Genomic DNA, 25895 nt, shown 5'->3' on the forward strand with positions numbered 1-25895 from the left:
CCAAATGTTTTAATGGATATTTTCTCTCATTTTGAGACTTCAGAATCTGGTCCATTAGATATAAACCGACACAAACACCACATTATGGTGTGACTGGAGAGTCGTAGGTGAAGCGGTGCAGCAGCTCACATCTCTTTTTGTAAGGGTTGTTAGTTCCTTTTGATTTGTGTTTGGCCGCCTGTCACCCGAACCCATTCCCTTGAAATCACATCGCTATAATGGTCTAATCAGCACTTAACGAGCCATGTTACATAAAATCAATGCACCCCTCCATTTCAGAATGCAGAATATTTGGAGCTGATGAAGGCACGTGGACGGGGCAGGAGATGCTGTCAATAGGATGCTGCAGGCGTTGGACAAGCAGGCCAGCTGAGAGCAGACGATGCACTTGCCCTCTAAGTTCAGTGATCCTCCTGACATCCTAGCTTTTGCAGCAAAATCCTTTGTTTTGCTGACTAATCGTGTATTGATTTTAACAAGTTGTTAAGGGCCGAATAAGGCTGTCAGGCCACTGCCAAACAGCTCCTCTACCTGTAGAGGCTTCAAGAGCAAGGAGCTATGTATGTATCCGCCAATAGGGAGAACAATGACTTCATTTCTCTGTTTATTATGAGGAGGAGTGTCAAAGGGGGTTTCACTCTGGGCTTGGTTTTCTTAGTTGTTGAACAATTTTACAGACAGCAGAGCTTCACCTTGTCTCATGCATACATTTTCATGCAGTTTCTGTGGGAGGATGGGAGTCTGTGGAAATAAAAATACAGTCCAAGACACCATCAAGCATCTCTCCCTCGTGCAGGTTGTCACACAAACTGCCAAGCCTGCAAAAAAAAATAATAGAGAGAGAGAGAGAGAGAGAGAGAGAGAAATCAAGTTATGGCTAAACACGGCGGATACCTCCAGCTTCCAGCTTGCTGTTCCTACTGATGCGTAGAAAACAGTTTTGGATGCACCATGAGCTGACTATTGCGCTCGACTATCTACTGCCAACCAAAGCCAGCAGGTCCTTTGCATTATGCTTCATGGAACTGCAGCGACAACATAACAAAGCCAGCTTGTTTTCATTTCAGCAGACATTAGAGCTGCAAATGAATAATACTGGAGGTAACTCGGGGCTAAATGAATAAATCTGCACTAGGTGGGGATCTGGGAAGACAGTGGAAAGTCTCAAAGAGCAACAGCACTACCTTGTGGTGGAGTATGGTATTGCATGCATCTAATGAGAAGACCAAAGTATTACTCTGTGTGTTTGTATAATGATGTAAAATAATAAGTTCTTTATATGATTTTTATAGTTTGTTTCATTAAGGTTGTAGCTGTTAAAACCATCTTCCTCCTGACTTTTTGCTTCCTGAAAATACACGACCTGAACGATTCCCATTATATTCTGCACTGTGTCAATTAATCAGAAAATAGAATCGTCCTGCCTCCTGTTAAGACGGGACCATGTGCATAATTGCCCTTATCCCATGCTGGACATAATTAATATCAATGACCCTGCTGACGTTTCAAATGCTTCGTGCTGGGTTTAATGATGATGTGTCATAAGCTGCCGCAGGTGGAGACACCCCGGCTCTGTGTTCTCTGGCAGACCCGGACCAGGGGCTCCAGAGCTGACAGGCGGGACCAGGTGAATAATTGTCGGTGGCATCTTATTATATTGCTGGCATGATCTGATTTACTCCAGCAGCAAATGGTGGGAAGAGACCCAGCGTCGTTGTGGGTATTAAATTAACGAGGTTTACGCACAAATGAACCCCACGCTGACGGCAGATACATCATGCAAGATTAAAGAGGTTTTCCATGTGGCCGTGAGAGCCGTTCTGCTTGCTTCATTACACTATTGAATCAATCCACATGTGTTGTGCTTTAATGTTGCAAATAAGCTATATTTTAGATTTTTCCCTGCGTGTGGAAATGAGCTGGCCCTTTATGAAATCCTTTACAAGTTTAACATGCATTAGGAAATGTGTCACTTCAACATAAATTCATGCTGGTATAGGCAGTATAGGCAGGGTTTACAAAAAAATAGACTCATATTTTTATTATATGTATTTTTCCCTTATTGTGTTCAGCCAAAGGGTAAAAGTGCAGAAATCATTAGTGATCATCTGTTGCATTTTTTTCCATTATAAATATATATATATATATATTTTTAACTACTAATATTTAAAAAAAAAAACATAGAAAAAAGTAACACATGTGAAATTGAGGCACAATGACCCTAATTCTCCTGCTTTTGAATTAAAACTACAACTCCCTTCAGCATGAAAAAGACTGCTGCCATAAACACAGCACTGATTGGTTTGAGGCAGACCACGTGACTGAACTGAACCAATGGCGAGAGACCTCTACAGGAAGTAGTGCTCTCCGACAACTGTCACAACGTGAAAGCTGAAAGTCAAGTGAAAGAAGGAGAAGAGACACAGTAAAAACAAATTAAATATGTTCTTCTTTATCTTTCTTTACGTTGTCACGGCATGTTAAGATTGTAACACCCGGTTTTAGTGTCGTAAAGAGCAGCGTTTGTCGCGATGCTTCAGGCTGTAGCTAAAACGCTTTCTGTTGCATCAACCACCTCTTCAGCGTCTCGGGGTGTATTGGTTTGTTTCAGAAGTTATTGCAAGAAAACAACAACAAAACTAAGAGTATCCGAGGTCCTTTCAGGCGCAGAACTAGGAGCAAGTGTCAAAGTACAGGTAACGTCCGTTTATCGCTTGATATTTTCTATTAATGCTAAATCGTGCTAATGTGTTGCTTGTTTCAGTAAAATCTGGCTAGTGTTTGTTAGTTTGGACAATTTTAAGAACAAATCAGACACCTACTATACTTTAATGTCGCCTTTTGCTTTAGTTACATGTCATTATGTTTGGGTTTTAATCAGGGACACATGCACATTCGCCCTGACACTGAATATTAACATTAATTTTCCCCAAAATAAACAAAATATTATAATAAACACGTAGACGCTTATTGTGAAATGAGGAAGGAGGAAATTACCATCATCCTGCTCAAATAAACAGGTCTTTGTTTTAATATTATATGAATGGACTGGCTTGTTGAGTTGTGTGCTTGTTGCAGGGATGGGTTCGCTCTGTTAGACCTCAGAAGGCCAATGTCTTCCTCCATGTGAATGATGGGAGCTCCTTGCAGTCATTGCAAGTTGTTGCTGGGGCCGAGCTAAATGATCCGTAAGCTCCTCAGTTTTATTCCCTGTGTAGAATCCTTTTTTTCATTACAGTCTCTGTATTCAGGGAACACATTCTTATCCTGCTTCTTTCCCCTGTTGAATGAAGGTTGCTCACGTTTGGTAGTGCTGTTGAAGTCACAGGAACTGTCAAGAAAAGTCCACACAAAAAACAGCCAGTTGAACTGGAAGCAGCCCAAATCCACATAGTTGGAGAATGTAACCCTGTGGTAAGAACATCGCAGACTCTGCTGACTCACTGTGGTTTATTATGAGTTGTTTAATATGCACAGTCATTGTCTCATCTTCTTATTTTAGGACTTTCCCTTTAAAATCAAAGAGAGGCACGGCCTTGAGTATATCCGTCAGTTTCCTCATCTCAGGTGTAGAACAAACGCCTTTAGCTCTCTGTTGAGGATACGAAGTGAGGCTGCTGCAGCAATTCACTTGTATTTCAAGGTGAGAACACCAGTGAAGAAGCCTTAAACACACTGCAGGGCAGGCTTTTTTCTGTAATTATAATTTAATTATTTTTTTCTAGGACAATGGCTTTGTGCAGATTAACACTCCAATTATCACCTCAAATGATTGTGAGGGGGCAGGGGAGCTCTTTCAGGTTGAGGTGAGTGTCTTAAGGCCAGACACATTACAATATTTTCTCTTTATGGGAATCCAATAAGTTGATTAAAAACTGAAACCCTGTGCTTTCTTTCACAGCCTTCGAGCCCAGAGCATGTGGAGGATGAGAACTTCTTCTCTGTACCAGCCTTCCTCTCTGTGTCCGGGCAGCTTCATTTGGAAGTGATGTCAGGGTGAGATGACACACGCCATGAATTTAACTTGTAGGTATGCTATGCGTAGACATAGAAGTATAAGCATGTCTCATCACTTATACTCCTGGCAGAGCTTTTTCTCGGGTTTACACATTTGGGCCAACCTTCCGTGCTGAAAACTCCCAAAGCAGACGCCACCTGGCTGAGTTCTACATGGTGGAGGCAGAAGTCTCCTTCACAAAGTCCTTGGAGGATCTCACCAAGGTAACCTGTGTTTTTGTCTTCATTGTCTGCTAGTGACAGGCTTCATAGCATTATCTATGTCTATTTCTTTAACATGAGCATCTTGAATGAATAAGTGGACTGATGTCATCACATAATCTCTGCATACTAAAGATTAAAATTTGCATGCACCTTATGTGACTTTTAAAGTTGCCCTTGCACACAGCTGCCCTGGAAATCTGTAATAATTAAACTTGGCCTGCTCCGCAGGTCATGGAGGACATGTTCCGATCTGCCACGGAGCATGTCTTGGCTCACTGTGTGGAGGATGTGGATTTGTTTCACAAGCATGTGACTCCTGGACACAGGGTGAGTCCTGAAGGACACTTATTTAACTTGGGTACATAACCTGGCTCATAACACCAAGCAGCCATGACTGCAGCTGACTGACGTTTTTTTTTTCTCCAAACATTCCAAGGACACTGTAGATGCTATGCTGAAGAAGAGCTTCCCCACGTAAGGCTCTTATTTTTCTAAAAATGTTATAAGTCTTATAAAGATGATTGTGTGAGGGTGAAGTCTTTGTTTGATACTTTCTGCTTTAAGGATTACCTACACGGAAGCTATAGACATCCTGAATCGCAGCTCGGAGACATTTGTTTTCCAAACAGATGTAAGTGTTTGACTTTATGGTTTTTTATTTTGCAGACGTTCACACTGACCTTGGCTCTTCTTCTTTCCTACAGTGGGGCTGCGACCTTAAGACAGAACATGAGAAGTACCTGGTGAAACATTGTGGCAACATTCCGGTGTTTGTCACTGATTATCCTTACGATCTGAAGCCATTTTACGCGAGAGACAACCTGGACCATCCTCAGCATACAGTAAGATGTAGTTACACTGTAAAAAGGGAGGCGGATCAATGATTTAACTACTCGTTTCCTTCCTCATAATGTATGTGCAGACTTTGACTGTTGTCTCTTTGCAGGCAGCTGCAGTGGACCTTCTGGTGCCAGGAGTTGGAGAGCTCTGTGGGGGCTCGCTCAGAGAGGAGAGGCTGGGTCTGCTGAGGGCTCGGCTGGAAGAGTAAGAACGTAAACAGGGCTACCTGAAGGCTGGTGCTAAAACATCTCTGTATCTTTGGGCATCTTTGCTGTATTCTCTCCATCCCAGAGGGCAACAAAATACCAGTACATTTACTGCCTGTGCTCCACGTTCAGCAGCATCATTACAGTATAAATATATTGTTGCTACATCTGCAAAGTGTGAATTTATCTTACATTAACCCTGACATGTGCAGCACCTCATTTGACCTAATGACCTTATATAAGGTGAAGAAAACTCCAGCTAAAGTACATGCACATACACATATTGTATTGATAATATGTAAAAATAATCTTTATGCTTTGAACAATGGCTCTTACATCATTAAATTCTTTTCCAGGGCTGGATTGGAGGACACATACAGCTGGTAAAAAAAATATATATATATATATAACAAACATATATTTATATTAACAATATGTTTATCAAAAGAAGTCCTGATGGTGTTTTTATGGATTTCCAGGTATCTGGATTTGAGACGTTTCGGCTCCGTCCCTCATGGTGGCTTCGGGCTGGGATTTGAGAGATATTTGCAATGCATTCTGGGTGTGGACAACATAAAAGATGTGATTCCTTTCCCTCGATTTTCCCACTCTTGTCTTCTATAAAAAGTTTTTCTTTTTTTTGCTGTATATGAAAACAACAAACTTCTTTCAAAACGGAAGTACAATAACATAAATTATTGTTTTTAACCGTTTCTGATGTGGTTGCCTTCATGTGTGAGGTTTTTATTTGTTCCATGACACTGTTGAGTTAATCTCTTTCCACAAGGTGGTGCCTTTTCCCATTTCACTTAGTGAGAAAATGCGAAATTACAACAACAGTGTTGACGTCAGTAACGTTACACTTGTTACTGGAAGGGAATAAAAGCTCTCATGGCTGTAAGTAAAAAAATCTGAGTTTAGGTTTAAAATCAGCATGGCTCTGTATTTAAAGTAAAACATACACTTATTGTGGCATGAGTTCAGATGAATATTAAAGAATCAGTGTGTTTCAGATCAGGTGTGTTTATATAAAGATGTGTATTTAAACCCGTCCAGGGATCTTATTGGAGCTGTTCTGTGGTCAGTAGTAGTAGCAGCAGCAGCTCTCCCATCCTGTTCATCCCAGCGCGGCCCATCCCTCTCTTGGCTCTGTGGGCGTGGTATGAGTTGGGAAAACAAACTGCAGACACCCTACAATACTTCCTTACCCTGCATCAGTTGAGTTTCCCCGCGGCTCCTTGTCAGCTGGTCGTGCGTAATTTCCACCCCGAGAGTCGAGTTGCGCTGTTTTTGCGCACGCCGGTTTGTTTGGCACAGCACCACCAGGAGCGACTGGCTACATCTCCGACCAGCACTACTTTGATTTTTTTCTTCTTTTTTTTTTTTGTAATCAAATGGGGGGAGCAGACTGCACCACCACCACTGAGAGCCAAACACCGACAGCACTGTGAAGCAGGCGAGCCATCAGGGAGCCGTCATGTACTAGTGACAGACGGCAGTTTGTAGAGCAAGAAGAAGAAGAAGAAGCAGCAGCAGACAGCGACAAACATGAGCGGCGGAGAAATCATCTTCCAAGGCTGGCTGAGGAAGTCACCACCGGAGAAAAAACTCAGAAGATATGTAAGTGAAAAACACTTCCGCTTACTTTGTGTGTGTGTGTTTGTGTTTGGAAGTTTGGCGCAGGCTGGTTTCTTTCTCAAACTGACCTGGGGTCTGTGTTGTCCATCTGCACCTCAGAGTGCAGTTTGGAGCAGGTGCATCCATCCATCCAGACCTCTCCTCTCATTTTGATGTCCTGCAGGGAGCACACATTACTCTTTAACCATAATAATCTAGAAATATAGCAGGTTTCACATGGAGGGCCACCCTTTGTGGGGTCCAGTGGAGGTAGTATAAGCCTGTGTTAATACCCCTCAGCAGCAGCTGTCTGTAATTTTGACTAAGGAGCTCCCAAATACACCCAAACTGCCATTTGGCTTTATGTGAGCATGGTGAGGTAATGTCTAACCAGCCATTGGATGTGACTACTTTTCCTCTCTGCCAAGTCGACTAATGTCACAACAATGGTGATAACTGCACAGCACTTGAGTTGCCTTGATAATGTTGTGTATTAAGACAAAGCTGCTATAGCGTCTCTATGGGTGCTAGACATGGAGGGGGGGGTGGCTGCAAATCAGATAATAGGATTTATGGAGGAAGATAGAACCATGAGACAATCTCCTATAAATACAGCTGTCCGCTGTTTATGTATGGTGTTGCATTACCAGGCCTCTCCATGTTCCTGCTAGCTGACTTTGCCATGATGTCATCTCTCTGTTTCATCTGGAAATCCATCCTTGAATGTCTTCAAATGCAACCCCCACCCCTCACCTCCCCCTGTCCTGTCCTGTCCTGTCCTGCTCTTCTCTGTCCTGTCATTTCCTCATTGTCTTCCACTTAAAGCTGGCTAATGTTTACACAGAGACCACCGTGGACAGTATGGAACAGCAGCTGCAATAGTGCAAAAGGGGGGAAAACACTTGCTTGGTTAGAGTACTTTATAAACAACAGGAGAGAGAGAGAGAGAAAAAAAACTCACAAGGCAGGATAGAGCAAACATAATGGCCTGCAGGCGAGAGAGCAACCTCTCAGCCCTTCTCACCCTGCTTCTCACCCTGAGAAATAACCTAGAAACAACTACACACACACACACACACTGTTTCAGTCTGAAAACAGAGTCATGAGATAGAGTGTCCAGAACAGGCAGACTTGTGAATGCGATAATCTGTCCATCTGAAATTCCTTCCACTTAAAGTCAGGCTATGGACAATCGGGGCCATTTACTCACCAGTATTACTGTCATCTGACGTAGTTCAGTTAATGTGCAGGGATATTTTCAGATACTATTTTCATATATGCTCAGAAATTCCTGCCTGAAGGTGCATGTTTGTGAACACAGTAGTAAAGTGATCACACTGGAATGAGTTGTGGGGGGGGGGTGTGAGCAATGTTAAGTGCCATGTTAAACTGTTTGTGCCATGAGTAGGTGATTATTTGCAACAATAAGAAAAGGTATTTTAATCCTTAACAACATGTTCCCTGTAAATATTCAACCCTTAAGTCCTCCCTAAGCCAGATGAGGCCTGTGTTTGTTAATCAGTTGTTAGTTTGTGAAATGATTGGTTATTGTATTTAAAAAAAAAAACAACTCTCCTGTGGCCTTCTGGGCTCAGCTGTGTGTGTTCAGAGCAGAGTAAAAGGATAAGGAGAGAGTAAAACATGGTGCTGTCGCTGCAGGCCTGACATGCAAATCTCATGCAAAGTGAAACACTGGCGGTTAAAGCCTGGACGCAACTGGTGGTGAAGACAGGAGTCAACATGTTTATACTCAGTAACAAGCATGACTAGTAGTCCTGGTTAAATGCTTTCCAATTGTTTGAAAATGTGATTAACTTCCATCAGTGACTCACTCGTTCTACAACAGCTCCCTGTTGCACAAACACATGGAGTAGAAACCGTGTGTGTGTGTGTGTGTGTGTGTGTGTGTGTTTGTCCCCCTCTTCTTTTGCTCAAACATGTGACAGACGTCTGCACAATATAAGAAAAACACTCTGAGCTGCTAAATGAGTCACTCTGGGTTGGAGTTTATCTCTTCTCGGGGGCTGATGGAGGTTCCAGAGGTGGGCAGTGTTTTAAGGCGAGGTGGGAGTGGTTATGATTGCTTTTTTTGAACGATGTCCAGAATAAGCAGACGGAACATGAAAACAAGTGACGAATCCAGCGCTTAGCCAGGCCCTCCTGCATAGTTCTGATGAGGTTGTTTTACTCATCAGTCAGTGGTCAGACAGTGCACTGCATCATGTCTGATATATTAACCCCCCAATGTAAACAACAATAAAAAAAATAAAGAATAATTTTCCTCTGATTTCTATTAATTTCCTCCTAGATAGCATATGTCATAGCTGAGGTATACGTAACAATAAGTCATCTAAATGAATCATGCGTGTCTACTTTACATGCCCGGCATGAATCATGCATGCGGCGTGTCGCACTGTAAACAGTTTGATTCCTGTTCTCAGGTTGGGATCGAGCTGCTGTTGGCTAAACCCTCCCACCTGTCCGTTGTTGAATGTGACATCACAAACGTGTCTGTTCAAATGCAGAAGAGCATTTCCACATTCCAGACAGATCATATCTGCGAGCCGATTCTCTGCTGTGTTGTTGTCCTTGTGGATGGGTACACACAAAAAAGGAAGAGGAAGAGAGGTGCTGCTGCTGCTGCTGCTGCTGCTGCTGCTGCTGCTGGTGGTGGAGTCAGTCAGTTTTAAAGGCAGTGATAGCAGCAGCAGCCGCCTGTGTCCCACTGTCAGCTGCCGGGTCTGCTGTTGTTTTGCAGAGGGGCTTTGGGAAGTCCTTGCCCTCAGAGGTCAACTCGGAACGCCTCCCAGTTCCTGCTTTGACAGACACCCAGCGCTCTCACAGACATTTTCCTTGTTCCATTTCATCTGCGGGCTTTTCCCCCCTAATCTCCACATGTGTGATGGCTTTATGTGGCTGTAGCATCAAAGCAGTCAAATTAGCTTATAATCATTAGATATGCTCACGCAAAAGGGATCCTGGTGACTGACAGGGCGCCGCAACCTGTTTTCATTGTGGGTTAATCTGTTGATTGTTTTTGCACCAGACAAAGCGCCTTACGCAGGGTAAACATCTCCTTTAATCAGATTAATTGATTAGTCTTGGATACATATTCTGTAGATCAGCTTTGAGCAGCACTTCTGATTGACAGGTATAGGAAATAAACGCACAGGTAACACCACATTTATCTCTCGTTGTGAAAAGCGGCTTTGGCCTTTTCTGAACTTTTCTCACCATATTCTGAACTGGCTGTGGTTTCAGCCTGTGTGTGTGTGTGTGTGTGTGTGTGTGTGTGTTTAAACGTAATTATTTCACCAACAGCAGATGCCAGACTTCCTCTGGATGGTACCTACAGGAAGTGTTGTGACAGAGGTCCCATGACAGGGAAAGAAATTAAATTGGTCTGTGAGTTTATAAATGCATTTCCATCTATCAGGACTTTATCAGCTGAGCTTAAAATAGTGTCGCTCTAAAAGGAAATTAGATCCCATTGATTTGGTTCTAGCAGTTGGGAATCATGTTTTTTAACCAGAGATCTTTGATTATAATAGAGGAAACACTGTTTTTTACTGAGACCAGCAGTGGAGGGTGGACGTGGTACTGCCACACCTGTTTTCCACTGAAGGATGATGCCGTTTGTTTTCTACGTAAATACAAATCTTATTTCTGTGCTGCTAATTTTATCAAACATGAAGCCATATACCGGAATCCCATTAATAGCTAAGGGCTTACATCACGATCATGACATAACGCTGTCAATAGAGTGGCCCCTCTGTAGCAAACAGGCTTTTACGGCCGATGTGAGTCAGTAGAGGAGGACGTCTTTTAGCCTCCTGCTCAGCAGTGACACAAAAATCATACATATTAGCAGTAGGAGAAAACCTAAACAGCCTTGATTATTACTCATACATCTGATTTGAATGTGAGCGTCTGTGGGTGAACGTGTGAATTTGTGGATAGTGATTTAATATAAATGTGTGTCAGCAGCCGGAACTTGGCTGTGGTTGTTTTCTCACTGGCAACTTGTTTTTGTGTAGTATGTTTATAAAGGTGCCTGGAAACAGATTGTGATTACGTGTTTATGAAACTAGCATCTGAAGAAAAAAAGTGATGCATGCAGCCAAATATAGAAATTATAATGGGGCATGTGCTGTGGGTAATTTTTTTTGACTAACATCATGCAGAGCTTGACAATATTTATGTAATATTTCATTATTTTTATTTTTCTGCAAGAAGATAAAATAGAAAATTCTACTAAACCTACACGTTCTGTATGACCTGTGTATGCTAACACTTTCTCTAATAAGATATCGGCTGATATGACGTGTTATCTCTCTTGTTTCTTGTGAAACACATCACCATGCCGCAGTAGTTTGTCGGAGTTGGAAATGTTTGGCTGAGGCTGTGGTGCAGGCGGTTGGTTGTAGTAGTCAAAATGAAAACGGCAAGCGGCACACACTCGTGTTTCTCAGCTCCACATCGGTAAATAATTTCATGTAGGAAACAGTGATACACTGGAAAGTGTTAAAGTCTTGTACTCACCACACACGAGTACTAGAGACTAATGAAAGCGAACTGCACTGCTGAAACTAGAATGAAACTGAAGATCCAAATACTGATGAGTCATTTTTATTTGTAGGAACTGGAATTTCCTGGGATAAAAATAATCTCAGACTAATGCAGCCAGCACACATTTATAGACTCAGAGGTCTAAAATAAGGCCATATACATCCACAGATGTTGATCATCGTCCTGTGTGGGATGTAGTACTGGACTGATGGCCTTTGAGGGCACGTAGAAATAATTTGAATACATTCATTTGATGGATGACAATCATTGGCATCCATCTTGCTATTGATTAGCGACCTGTCCAGGATGTGCCCTGCCTCTCACCCATAGATAGTTGGTATAGCTAATGTTCATATTCTATTTTGTCATGATTTTAATGATGTTCCACTTTAATGTAAGGATGTAAAGTCAGCATGAAAGTAGGAGACTCATACACTGGCTTCATGACTTTAAATCCAAGAGAGAGACATCTTAAAATCAAAGCATAACATCTTATTTGTGAGGCTGAACAACCATCGTGAATTTGAAATGCTAATCTAATTGGCACAAGTATTGATCAGGATTTGTTTCATGAATTATTCAAAACACAGTTCATCAATGATTCATTATAATTCACTGTAGAAAAACTGCATTTTGTTTGTAATTATGTGAAATTATTCAGGGTTGCTCTCTCCAGATTTCACGCCGCACTAATCATGAATATTGCAGTGTATATTGTGAACAAAGCAAATGACACTGCTGCAGCTACACAATAACATTTAAGACATTTACTGACATCGTGCATGTGAGCCGCTGTATGAGTGGTTGACCGTAATGATGCACGGAGCTGTGGGGAGGGAGTGGTAGAGAGGAGCGTCACAGAGACAGTGCTGTGTATAGGTGAGATCCAGCAGTAAGCTGTGGAAATCAGAGTGTCCCTGTTTATGTAAAGGCTTTTATGAATAGTATTGAATCTAAAAAAGTATCTTCTACATATCAGAAAAGACCAGGAGACACTTGCAGCATGGCCCTCGTGCACAGACGTGCTATGAGGCGACGCAGATGGCGGAGGCAGAGGCAGAGGAAGTGACACAAAGAGTTCTGATTAAAGATAATGCTCCCCGTTAGTCAAACTGTCAGGGTGGGCTCATGCTAAATAAGCCCGGCCTTTTTTTCTGATACGGAGACATGGCGAGAGATTACTCATTTTCATAATGATGGAACTGTTCAACTGCAAATTGAGGCTGATTATATCTACTGAGAGCTTTTTAGAGCTTGTTTTTCATCGGATGTGCAGCACAGATTTCGCAGATCATTGGCCCCCGTGAATGAGTGAATGTAGGTACTGAATGCAGCCTCCCTCTTCGTCATCACCATCATCATCATCACCACACCTGCACGCTGGAGCGTTCTATCACAGTCATGTGACAGCATGGTGTGTGTGTGTGTGTGCGATGCAGTGAAAGATGAATCACATCAAGGCTTTAAAAGCAGAATTTGTTCCTCCTACTGGAGAGCACCCTGTCTGTGTTTGCTCTCCATGGCTAACCCTCCCACCTTCTTTATTAACACACAAAGAATTTAACGGCCTGTTTGGGGCTTATCTTGGTGTGTTATGTGTTGCAGCTGCTGTCCCTCCAAGGTCAGTGTTTTGACTGTTGGGGAAACCTGAGCAGTTTGATTTAAATTGCAACAGTGCTCTTATGCATCTGTTGTATATACTCTGTTTAAAATCTTTTTTTTTTCATGTTTACCTTAGCGGGCACATGGCTGGAACAAAAGCTGTGTCCGATTCAGGAGCATCTGGATCTCCTCACTGCACTCAGACAGGTAATGGCTGCTGAAGATGCTGGCACGCTGTTGAACTTATTTTGTTTGTGACCTGAATTTATTGGAATAGCTCCAGAAACATGTATTATAAACTTTCGTCTGGGGCGACTGTCTGCTTAACATCTCACTCAGAGCCAAGATGGAGAACCCTGTGTGAACCATTAGTGGTTTATTATAGTTCATATAAACTGATAACATAGGTGAACAGCAGAAAAAGAAACACACACAAACACACTTTTGTGTGTGGATTTTCCAGCTCCTGAATGCCAAGTGCTGTTTTTCCAGTTCAGAAAAAGCTTCGAGAGCACACAATGCAAATGAAAAATATGTGTTTTTGTGTCTGGGCCGTATTTCTTCTAAAGTTACTGCACTGCATTCCCCATCATTTGCTGAGCTGTTCCTGGAATGTGGTGTGACGTACGTGACCCACTATTGATTAGGGCTACATAATCAGGGCTCTGTCGTCATTGTCTATCCAGCCTACCCCTATACCACATTAACCGGAATCACAAGCGTTTAGGCATTCACTCATACAAAGTCCCACTCTTTTAATTCATGCACCGCAAAGTGGTTTTCACTGCTGTTGTTTTGCCGAGAGGAGTTCTGGAAAGATGGGCACCAGAAGGGAGAAGAAATTAAGTCAGTCATGTGCTAAATATTCCCCCCTTTTTTGCAGAAGAGTGACTTAATTTCTTGAAACTCTTGAGAGAAACTGTGCCCAGAGAACAGATGAGAGATGAAGGCATGAGAGCAAACCGTTCCGGGTGAAATTAAAAACCTGCATCATGCTAACTTAGAATCAGAAAATCCTGTATCAGTGCTGCTGCAGTGTGCGGCCCACCCAAAAACCTTTTTGTTGTTGTCGTTGTTAGATTCTCATCAGCAGCAATTCACCTGCTTTAACCTATTATTGGCATGTTTCAAGGCCTTTTGGAGGCTTAGTGCTTGTAAATGTGTCAGGCACTCAAAGCAGAGAAAAGGCCCAATTAACAGCATGTAATTGACTCTTTCTTTCTTCCTAATGTTTGCATTGCTCAGCAGTTTACATTACACATAATACAGTGTGTGTCTGTCTGAGAAGTGTATCCACAGTTCTCTCCTCCTGAGCCTCGACTGGGTTGGACTCTCTCTCTAATGTTTACTCTCCCACTGGATGCGCTCTCAGTTTCAAAAATTTGGAACATATTTACTCAACATGTTTTGGCCAGTACTAGGAGGCATCACTAGCTCCCTGTAGAACCTGCACTCTGTGCCCTGAGGCTCCTGGTCCTGCTGAGTTTGGAATCTATCCCTGGCCACCAGTGCGTTTTTATAGCATGTCATCACTGTGTTGTTAGTGTGTGTGTGTGTGTGTGTGTGTGAGCAAGGGTGATGTCACTCAGATCAAACTATTATACAGATCCCATATCGGCTGAGGAGGAGTGTGGTTCAACTGTCGCCTCGCTCTAGAAGATGTAGATCGCTGCGCTGCCGCATCACAAAAGAAAATGTACACGAAGCACAGCAGCTACAAGAGCACTGCTGCAGCTCGACCAGTGTTTGTGCAGCTGTGTGGTGTGTGTGTACTGCAGCAGCAGGTAAACCAGATGAGGAAGACAACAACCTGCCGCCCCCTCCTCCTCCTCCTCCTCCTCTGCTCTTTAATAGAAGCAGAAGTAAACAAACAAGACTGTTCTTACCTTTTAGATTGAACAGCACACGTGCTTAGCTTGAATGTTTGTTCATGCACATTTAAAAACATGTTGACTGATGCTTATCATCCAGCCTGTTGACACAGCCCACTACTAAACACACACTACGTGTTGCTGTATTGCAGTAAAAGGTACGCCTCAGATAATTGGACCGCGACCATCTCTAAGTTCATTAGTCTGTCATTGGATTCACACACGTCAGACGCGGGGTCATATTTACACTGTAGATGTGCAAATACAGTAAAATGGTTGGCTTATTTATCTTCCAGAATATAAAGCCTCAGACGGTTGTATACCTTTTCTTTCTGGAAGCCTTTGTCTGAATCAGTTTGTTTTTCTACAGAATCATTGTGTTCAGCCAAAAATAGAAAACAACATGGCGACTTGTCAACATCCAAAGAAACAAAAGGAACTGGCTTCATGAACTAGTTTTGATCCTATTTTTAGCAGCCAAAGATTGTTTTTGTGTGGTTTTGTTATTAGTTGTGTTTTCCTTCCCAAAAAAAATGCAGACGTGTTCTCCTTTGTACTCCGATGTCCTCTCTGAGGCTGGCTGCCATCAGCGCAGGACAAATGAGACGTGTGTTGGAACAAGGTAGTATCAGGCCTTTATGAGATGATTGAATAAGACTAGAGGGACTCAACGCTGCGTTCATGGATGCGGATGGCTGCCCTTCTTCTTGGAGAGCTTGAAGCATTGGCAGGCATTTCTTTTTCTTCTTCTTTTTTTTTTTTAGTGGCCTGAACGTGAACTTAAATCTTAGGTTGTATTCCCAGTGTTCCTCCTTATACTGTTGACATGTTAGCCATATAATTCTGCTTCAATCTGACCTTTATTTGACTCCCATCTGTCCAGTACATGGGAGTTACAGCATGTCCTGTGTGGTTTGCAGTGTATCACTCAGACAATAATGCAGCTCTTTGATATGGTGTTAGTTTATGGTGTAATCAGTGGCCTGGTTCAGATGTCTCTCAGCGGTCCCATGGACTGTCCGGTTCAGATTTTAACAGGGGCAGTGTCTCTGTGTGTGTGTTTTTTTTCTTTCTGAAGCTTTAACCAAAGCCATGAGGGGGGAGGGGAGGGGAGGGGAGCGATGGGGAGAGTTCAGCCTAGTTTTACAGCTTCAGCCCTCACTTCCCAGCGCTTAGACAGTGATTGATGGGCTTAGACATGCTCTGTAGGACAGGCGGTGGGTGGGTTAGCTCATTTTGTGTTGTGTCCTCCTCCCCCATGATTTACTCTGCCTGGGAAGTTTGTTCAAAATTAAAAGTGTGTGAAAAAGAGAGGAGGAGAGAATGGAGGGAAAGGCTGCTTGTTGTTAAAAAAAGCCTCATTTGGAAACTGATTGCAGCTAATGAGGAGCTTAGCACAAAGTGTGACAGAGTGTAAACATGATTCAGTCCCATTCAAAACAAGCTGTGTATTATTTTTGTTCTGGAGTTGGGCAGCAGCAACTTTTTTTTTTCTTCTTCCTGTGGACACACTATAATTCTATTTTTAGCATGATCAGGCCTCCTAAATGAATTGTCTCTCCTCTGTGGTTGTGTGAGCCATGCTGGGTTAATGTTCTAGCTGCAGCTGAAGGATGCCAGGAATAACCCAGCTGGGTCGCACTGACCTTTTGAAACCGGGCAGGACTCCAGGTCTCAATTAAGTGATGCCCTGTCTTTCTTTTTTTTTCCAGAAAAGGCAAAAATATTTAAATGGGACTTGCAGGAGTTCTGGTGATTTCTCTCTGCATGCTGCCATGGCAGTGAACCAAAGAGCTTTGTGGACCTGGAAAAAAAAAAAAAAAAAACTGCTGCGCTTGCGTTGCTTGTGGAGGAGTGAGATGACTGTTTTGTTTCTATGAAATAAGGAAGTTCCCACTCCAATGGAAACATTTAGAAGAAAACGTGTTGACTTCTTTTGGAATTCTTTTTCAAACTCGCATCATAACAACCTGCTATTGTAAACAATTACCTAATTTACAGTCCTTACACTGCTTAGAAATAAAAATTTTTGATGATTAAATGTGTTACTTTTTCTCATTTTTCCCCCCCTACTTCCTGAGATGGGAGATTATCGGTGGTAAGATGCACACAGCAGACCAGCTCTGCTATCAACAATATTAATGTTGTGCTTCCTCCGGTTTTTATCAGTGTTTCACTCCGACAAAAAATAAAATGAAAAGTTGTACACCTCAGAAGTGCTTCAGCTACACACCAGAGATAAGATCACAATCTGCACTTCCTGGAGAAAAAAAAAGAGAAAAAGATCTGTAAACAACAGAAGTGGCAACATGTTGAGATATTCAAACCAAATTTGGATTGTAGAATCATAAATCGAATTGCACTTCTATAACATCTGCATCTGTCCTTATGTTGTCTTAGTGAAAGCAACATCTGCAGGGAATTTCCACAAACAAGTCCGCATGAACCGTATTGACTGCAGACACATGTACACATTGTTTCCACCCATTGCAAAGACCCTGCTTGGTGTAGAGGATTAAACTAACTTGAGCCACAGTTATTTATTTCCTGAATGACATAATTTTGATGCATCCATTGGTGACACTATGTGTGTGTTAGTCATCTTGTCTGCTGATATTTCCATTTTATTGGTCAATATGTTTCATTTTAATGGATTACAGTGTTTTATTGTAATATTGCTGATGTGCACTCGATTAAGTCTGTGTGGCTTTTGTATTAGGTCATTGTCAAACCAAGTGTTGCTCCGTGGCTCCACTTCGAGACCAATACAGCTCCATTTGAAAGTGCTCTCCTCACAAATGTCGTGTTTTCTTACTACGATCAATACAGAGGGTATGCAAAGATGTTTATTTCCCTACTCGAACCCTCCCACCTCACTTGGACTGAGTGACAGTCAAGCAGCAACATGGCTGCCGTCAGATGGGAAAACTGAATCAGGTGTTTTGACATGTATATGTACCTGATAGCAGTGCTGGGAAAATACAGGAAGCAAAGCCTGAAAGCTACAGCAGCCTTGAAACTCAGTAAACATGTAGTCGGGGTGTATGTTTTTATACAGGGTACGATTTCAGTTTTTAACAGTGACATTCAAACTTTTTGAGTCAGTAGGTGTAACCACAGTGACTTCAGCATCCCGTGACATCACGATCATATAATGAAGAAGTACGGCAACAGAACAATAATAAGATCCAGTAAGGTTTGATTTAGCAATTTAATGCGTATCTTTTACATCCTGTCAGTGTTGTGTTTTAGGTTTTTAGGTATTGTTAAACTGATCAAGCTGTTTTCTAAAGCCTACACTGGCCCTCACTGTATCCCTACTCTCTTCTTTTCCCTCTGTTTTCCAAGTCGTCAATATGTTTGGCTGGCTCATCATGCATTCTCCTCTGCAGCGATTTCAATTTACCATCCAGAGGATAGATGCTATCTTTCACCTGGGAGATTCAGATGTTGGCATCTGATACTTGTTTTTCATCAGGAAAGTAAAGATATAACAGCAGCAGCCCTGCTCTGTAACACAATGGTTACTAGTGTCCCAGTAAAGCAGACAGCAGTGTGACAGATATGCACAGTACCAGGAACACTGAAGCCGAGGCGGGAATTTCAGCCGTCATTAATTTTACCTCTGTATCTCTGAGCTAATGGCCTCTCTAAATAGAAAATTTCATATTTCTAGAGGAGATTAGGAATATCTGAAAAGCAAGCGGGAGATGTAGTGTGATCCATTTTCCAGGCGTGTGTATGTGTGTGTGTGTGTGTGTGCTGGGGTGGGGGTGGAGGGTGTTAGCCTTGCGGCAGTGTCTGTGTTGATGGAGGGAGAGGGGGCCTGCAGGATCCTGTGTGTCAGCAGCCTGCATGTGAGACATTGCCTGGCGGAAGTGCATCACTGGCAGATGTCCAAAGGCCCCCCCTCAACCCTACTTTACCCCCCCCCCTCTTCCCTTCCTGGTCTATCTTCCTCTTTTGTCTCTGTGCACAGAGAACACAGAGTCCCTTTAGACGACCACTGGAAAACCATATGGAGCTGCTGTACTGAAGGCCACTGTTCTTCCCTTCCGCGTTTCCAGTTGACAAATACAAAGCTGTGACTGGTTTGAAACCGACACATTGTTGTTGCATCACAACTGCTTGCATTAGTGGAGCGTGTACTTCTGCCGACTTTGATGCGGTCAAAGGATGTTTGTTTACACCGTGACACAATTACATGCAGATGTGGCTTTGTTCCGATTGGTCCAGAGCAGTGTCATTCAGTGGAAAAGAGAAGTTTTCGTGTTTTCTTGTAGTGCACAGAGGGATATCGGCACAGGAAATACGTTGGGGAGGGAATAAACACCTGCTGCCATGCACACACACACACACACACACACACACACAGACCACACACAACCACAGGCGTGCTCAAATAAGCAGACTTTTCTCTAAAGTCTGTTTGATCGACAGTTGACACCATAACTGAGCTCTAGCTGTTGAATCTGTTACCACGGCAACACATTGCATCACAGTAATAAAAAAAAACTGCACCTGTACATTATAGTGTTATTGTTATCATATACTGTTATTCTTTTGTGCACATGTTCTTACCGCTTTTTGTCCCTTTTTTTTTACCAGGCATGGAAGAAACGCTGGTTCATACTTCGCAGCGGCCGTATGAGCGGTGACCCCGATGTGCTGGAGTACTACAAGAACGACCACTCAAAGAAGCCCATCCGGGTCATCGACCTGCACTGCTGCGAGCAGGTGGACGCCGGCCTGACGTTCAAGAGGAAGGAGTTCCAGGACAGCTTTGTGTTTGACATCAAGACGTCAGACCGCACATTTTACCTCGTGGCGGAGACCGAGGAAGAGATGAACAAGTGGGTCCGCTCCATCTGTCAGCTGTGTGGCTTCAACCAGTCGGACGACAACCACGGTAAGCCATCCCTGAACCCTGTCCTCTGTGACCTCGGCTTCTTCTTGATCTTTTATTTGGATGGAGGAATTTTCTACTGGCTTCACATGAATACACAGTTTTGGAAATATTGTGTACTTGAGGAATAGTTGGAGGTATAAAATGCATATAAATGTAATTTAAATAGTCTTCATCTTTCTCTTGTGTCCTGAAAAAGCCAGCAGCCAAGCATAGCACGTTTCCCAGCTTGGTTGTTTGAGAGAGTTGAACAGGATCATCCCTGCCAAAGAAATGGACACAGTGCTGTTATTGATTTTTCTCTTTATTTGCTTTGTTAAGGAAAGACTCTGCTCTTTGCTTCTTGTATGCTCGATGCAAGCCTTTTTTTAAAGTTCAGTTTTGTTTGTTTTTGGGTTTTCTTGTAGGGCTGTTGTGCATATAATCAAACTAGATGTGCTAATGAGAACATCTTTATGCCGAGACGTCCTCTGTTCTGTGACAGAGAAGCAGTCCTCCTACCTTTGAGCCACAGATTAGCCTTAATTAGCAGAAATACAAATAAAATACAAAGTGATCCTTTGCCATGAAAACACAAACAACTAAAGATCAGTCAAATGATATAATTGAAGCATTGAACCTGTGATTTTTTTTGCTTATGATACCTGACAGGTGTAACATCACTGCAACACTGACAAATTGACCAGACTTCGGTAATGTGTGTGCACCATAAAACTCTCATCCAGATTGTATTCATGCTGTTGTTTTCCCGCCATCTGGCAGCTGGTGGACGTTAATCTTCGCGCACATGGCTGATCATCTGTAACATGCGTTATGTCCAGGTGTGGGATAATAATAATAATAATAATAATACTAATAATAATAAAAACAGCTGTGGATGGTGTAATAATCCTCCCATCATGAGGAGATCCCCCTGGTCCATGTTCAGTAATTAGCAACTTGTTATGAATCTCAAACTGTAGCAGCAGCAGCAGCAGCAGGGTGTGGCTGTGGAGAGAGGGCTGGTGGGAGGGAGAGAAAGAGCTTATGTCATGACAGCTGCATTAGTGATTACAGCCGCTGTAGTGTAAACATCAGGGTTTTTTTTTTTTTTTTTTTGGTCTTGCAACTCAGTTTTCAAAGAGATCTTTGGTCCTTTTTCTAAGAAGTTCTTACAGAAATTGTGACGTCCCTGTTGTGCAGATGCAGTTAGAAGTTTAGAAAGAATTTGTTAGCGCTGCTCTTTGTGCGGACGTAACTCCTGATTTTTAGTATTTGTGCCAGAGGGCTGCAATTTTCAAATAAACCCTGATTAGTGTTACAGGACCTTCTTCAAGTGTTTAAGGCATGAAAATGTTTTTAGGAATTTTTCATGCAACATTTGATAACACAGTGTTTTCAATGCTTCTTTGGTTCCCTTATTATGTCACCACTGCTGCCCACGAGCAAAGATTGTTAAGAGAAGAAGCAGCAGTGATAGATCTTAATGTGGCTAATCAGAGGTGACCCGGGCTGCTTCTCAGAAAAGATAACCCCCCCTCCAGCAGCTGAGTCTGGTTTGGTCTCTTATGCGCTCAGAAAGCTGTGGCTCCTCTTCTTCTTCTTCTTCCTGGTTTCCGTTCCATTTTCCACTAACAAACACCACAGGCATCTTAAGATCACACCAGCCCAAGTGAGACGCCTTCTTTGTTACACCGGCTTTGCGTAAGAGGCAGTGTTTGTGCAGAACCATTCCTTTAATAACTGCTGCCTGCATGCTCCCCTGTGTAGTATCATGTTGTTGTCAGTGTGGCAGTGGAAAAAAAGGCTCACCTCCTCTCTTCTGTTTTCATCAGTTGTAGTGGGTTTTTTTAAAAAAAACAAAAAAAAAACAATTAGGAAATGAATCCTTGGCAAAAAAAATATATTTTCAGTATTGCAGGAAACTCCTTGTCATGAAGCCTTAAAGGTCTTTACAGTCCAGAACAAATAAACCTTTTATCTAGATTGGCTTTTGGGGATCCTGTTTAGCTAATTTGTTGCCAACAGAAGAACCAGTATTTCAGCAAAGATGTAGTCTGGATTAGATATTAGCTGATAACCAGAGTCAACGAGTGCATGTTGTCTGTTTCTGTGTGGCAGTGAATCCTTTATTCCCAGCCTCGCCATGTGGAAACTCTCAGCACACGCTTTGCTACTGGCACACACACACACACACACTACCTGTCGGTTAAAGCTGAAGCTGACGTCACTCAGCACATGTGAGTGTTAGTAAGAGAAACAGAGAGGAGTGAGAGGAGTGAGATGAGTGCGTGACCTGATGACTTCCTGGTCGCTATCATTAGCAGTCCTGCGACGTCTCCGATCTTGATCTTTGGTCTTGCGGCGGTGGTTATGGAGCTTCGCCACATTTTCACACCAGAAGTAGCTCGCTGAGAATTCCTCATCCGATGTAAAATGTGTTTAGTTTGATGAAGTGAGACACACATACATATGCGTGGATGGTAGTTGAATAATAAAACATGCTAAACATCTTTTAGCAGTAAAGATTAGTTTCCTCTTTGCAGACAGCTGCAGATGTCAGCCAGCGTGTCATCAACAGACTGGGAATTCCCTCTCTGAAAAGAAAACAAACTAGACTGACGAAAAAAAAAAAACCTGAGACGTTAGTTCCTCTTAGGGAATTTACATGAGCTCACAGAGCCAACAGAAGAAGAGCAAATATCAAGTTAGGTGTGAGCCAGACTCCAGATCCTCAGATACACCTTATTATATTTCACAGTAAGAACGTTACATACTGTGTGTGATGTCATATCTGTTGAACTCACACAGCCTGGAAGTCAAAGGATGGTTGTGAATGAGGCCCTGCAGGACACAGGAAGTGTTTGTGTGTCACAGAGGATTTATGTCGGCTCCCTGGTCAGAACCTACCCTCTGTAGTACGCCGTGTCTTTGCATCTATGATGCGAAGAATGCCAACACTTTTATTGTTACGCAACTGCATCCCAGGCACTGTGTCTCGGTTCTTCTCATGTGCACACACACTTTCTCACACCCATGCAGGAATGTGTGAATGATATGTGGGCTAATGGTTTTGGTGTTGTTCCTTATTCCAGGACCTGAAAGACTGCTTTGAAATCTCTTTAAAAAAGGTAGCTGACCTTTTTTGAAGCTGCCTGCACAAAATAAATCTTATGTCTTGAATAGTGCAGATTTTATACCCACTCTTTAATTTGATTTGCAAAAAGAAAATTGTAGAATCATATTTTGACATTTACCTGTAATGCATTCAGGTAATAAGCTACATTTGTCCACAGTGGAAAATGGTTCTACGGTTCTATAAAGCCTCAGAAAATGTGAAATCCCTGCAGCTTTTTGAAGGTCTAGTGGTGAACCAGGACTCCTGGTGGCCCTGACAACCTCAAAAAGTGAATTTTTCCTAAATACATTTAGATTTGTGTGAGTCTTTGTGCCACTGAAACACCACTGAAGTTATTAGATGAGAACAGAGAGAGAGACTTTAACTAACTTTGCACTATTGTTAGTCAGAGATGTAAGAGTAGAGCCCATAGATGCTTATAAAGTATAGACATATATACACACTTAATATTAAATAAATACAACTCATGTTCGATCTAATTTGGCTTCTTGCTCTCTCTCTCTCTCTCTCTGTAAATGCACAGCTGCTTTTCCCCCCTGCCCAAAGTGCCCTTCATCTGCATTGATTTTTGTTGAAATAATGAGACTCCATGGCACTGGGAGGTCAGGTTTCTGCTGCCACTGAGCTGTCTGAGGACAGTTTTCTGTTGCTGCTGCTGCTGCTGCCATAGATCCCACAATACAAAACCATAGACTTGAGAGAATACAGTGCAGACAGATGCATCAACACAAACATCACAGAAGAAGGCTGAGACTTCAACAGCATCTGCAGTGTCCCTACCCTGTGCGTTTTTGTACATCCAGTAAGAGTTTGAAAGAGAAATCCTCACAGTGACATGCACTGTGTTTTTCTGGCTGATCTGTTGATGGGTGTTAGCACTGTTGTTATCAGATGCTTATGGCTGGGTGTGTGGCGTGTGTCTGCACCCAGGGAGATCCACCCCCGAGCACAATCTAATGAATGGAACATCGTCTCGTCAATCACAGGCTTTGTTCTGCTCTCTGCCGGCTGTTTGAACTCAGAGACAAGGGATGAGGTTTTTACTTGTCAGCAGTCCTCCATTTCTTTTTCCCGGTTGTTTTCCTTTCTGTCCCTTAGAAAAGAAAAGACGTCAGTGTTGTTTTTCAGTTAAACCGTTGGTAAGGGTGACGAAGCAGCTTTTCCAACAGCAGGTTTTTTAAAAAAAGGGACAGAAAAAATATAAATATATATTATATTCCATTCTCAACCCAGTTATGAAGTCAAAATTAATGTAAATAAAACAAGTGATCTTGACTTTTGAGTTCCCACTTTTTGAATTGATAAAAATGCTGAAGTACCGCAGTCTGCGGCAAACTTCCCCATTTACTCATTCATAAACAAGAACCAGTCGTTTCGTGTGATATTTGACTGACGGCGGTCTAAGAGGAACCTGCACGCTTCATGGTAAAAAGGTCATTGTTCTCTAGGATGGCGGCCGTATCTGCAACGTCTGTCAAAAAGGATGCAACACATAAACCTGCCCCAAGCTGCTGTGACATCATCTATATATATATATATATTTTTTGTCTCAGTCTGTCTTCAGGAAGTCCTTTTTCGTCTTTACATTAGCATCAGTCTGTTGACAGTGTGATATCACATGCTCTGCTGCAGACTGCGGCACACTCCTTTCCAGGTAAGTCATTATTTTGTCAAACCACCCAAAGCAGGATTTATCTCTGCATCGCCCTGCAGAAAGGAGGTCAGATTTAAATTTAGAATCTACTCCGTAATTCATTGGCCTTAAAAAGATCCAGTGTTTTGAGGCAGGCTGATGTCGCGGTGTGGTCAGGTGATGGTGGTGGTGCTGATGGTGCTCATGTGATGCTGGAGAGCTGGCACATGGAGTGATGTGATCAGGGAAAGCTTCTGTGTCTTAATTCTCTTGTAAGCTGTCTTTAAAGGAGAACTGAAGTACAAGGACGCCATTTTGCCTCCGTCCTGTGGAGTGTCACGCTCCCTCAGATCTAACAGCCCTCCTCACTGTCAGCAAATCTCCGGAGACAGCCTTACATCTTCTTTATCCAGTTATGTCAGACCCATGAAAAGAACCCAACCCCCTGCTAACCACACATGCAAATGGACCCTACTATATATATATATATGTGCCTCCTGGGACACACACTGTTGTTTTACAGACAGAAACATTAAGGATAACAAATAATTCATACGATCAGCAGTGAAAATGCTCTGGTTGTTAGGCTCATTTTTCAGGTTGGAAAAGGTAGAGGTCTTTATTCACGGCAGTTTAACATCAAAGCTAATGTGTGACCCTTGTGTCACAAGATGGCCTCCTCCATCAGCAGGCCACCCTGAAGAGCCCTGACACCACCGAGGCTAATTTGCAACACTCATTGTAGCTGTGTGAGCCCTGAGGCTGTATTTTGTAAGTGCAATCTCTAATGAAACCCATTAAGGAAATTGCATTTTGTAGTACTTAAATTAAAGACAGGTTTACAGAGTGTACCTTAGATGGTTATCTCTCGCGGACCATCGAAAACTCAAGTGCTTCCTCCTCCTTTCAGTTCAACAGGTCAGTGGTGTTTTCTATTTTTGCGTATGATTTCAGATTCAATTATCGTATGTCCTCCATCTAATTCTGGCTGTACTGGGAGGAAATGAGCACCCTACAAAGACGTTCTTGTCGTGAGTGATCCAGCATGGTTCTAATTTTGGCCTCTTGAGACCAGCATCCAGCTTCTATTAGATTAAGACCTCAGAGCCAATGAGACAGTAGGTGATGTATTATGGAACATAATTGGAAAATTGCTCATGAACTTAGGAGCTCTTTGACCCAGAATAGCCATGTGTCACTCACCAGCCAAAGAAGAGTTCCTTTAATGCATCGCTGGTGATAGTCTGATGTTAGTTTCAAGCTGAGGAATGTCATGGAAGGAACACTTTGTCTCTTTCAACTGTTGTTTGAT

General features: G+C 42.6%; 2 protein-coding genes across 6 annotated transcripts in view; both read left to right on the forward strand.

Annotated features, from left to right (window-relative positions):
• Positions 1–2352: 2352 nt before the first annotated feature.
• nars2 (asparaginyl-tRNA synthetase 2, mitochondrial) lies at positions 2353–5980 on the forward strand. Its single transcript, XM_028419620.1, has 14 exons — positions 2353–2696; positions 3079–3188; positions 3294–3414; positions 3503–3643; positions 3726–3806; positions 3902–3996; positions 4089–4221; positions 4450–4548; positions 4658–4695; positions 4786–4852; positions 4926–5063; positions 5168–5265; positions 5624–5650; positions 5747–5980. The coding sequence occupies exons 1-14, from the start codon at positions 2532–2534 to the stop codon at positions 5889–5891; spliced, it is 1458 nt and encodes a 485-aa protein (XP_028275421.1). The 5' UTR covers positions 2353–2531; the 3' UTR covers positions 5892–5980.
• Positions 5981–6500: 520 nt separating this feature from the next.
• The window catches only part of gab2 (GRB2-associated binding protein 2), a 28425-nt gene continuing 9030 nt past the window's right edge, over positions 6501–25895 (forward strand). For 4 of the 5 annotated variants that reach the window (XM_028419614.1, XM_028419616.1, XM_028419615.1 and 1 more), the window contains exons 1-2: positions 6501–6887; positions 19535–19835. In XM_028419614.1, the coding sequence (XP_028275415.1) occupies positions 6816–6887; positions 19535–19835 (373 nt within the window). In that variant the 5' untranslated portion in view covers positions 6501–6815. Of the gene's footprint in view, positions 6888–19301; positions 19428–19534; positions 19836–25895 lie in introns of those variants that run through there. The other variant, XM_028419617.1, reaches the window with a different exon arrangement.

This window comes from Parambassis ranga, chromosome 13, assembly GCF_900634625.1.
Source record: "Parambassis ranga chromosome 13, fParRan2.1, whole genome shotgun sequence".
NCBI lineage: Eukaryota > Metazoa > Chordata > Actinopteri > Ambassidae > Parambassis > Parambassis ranga.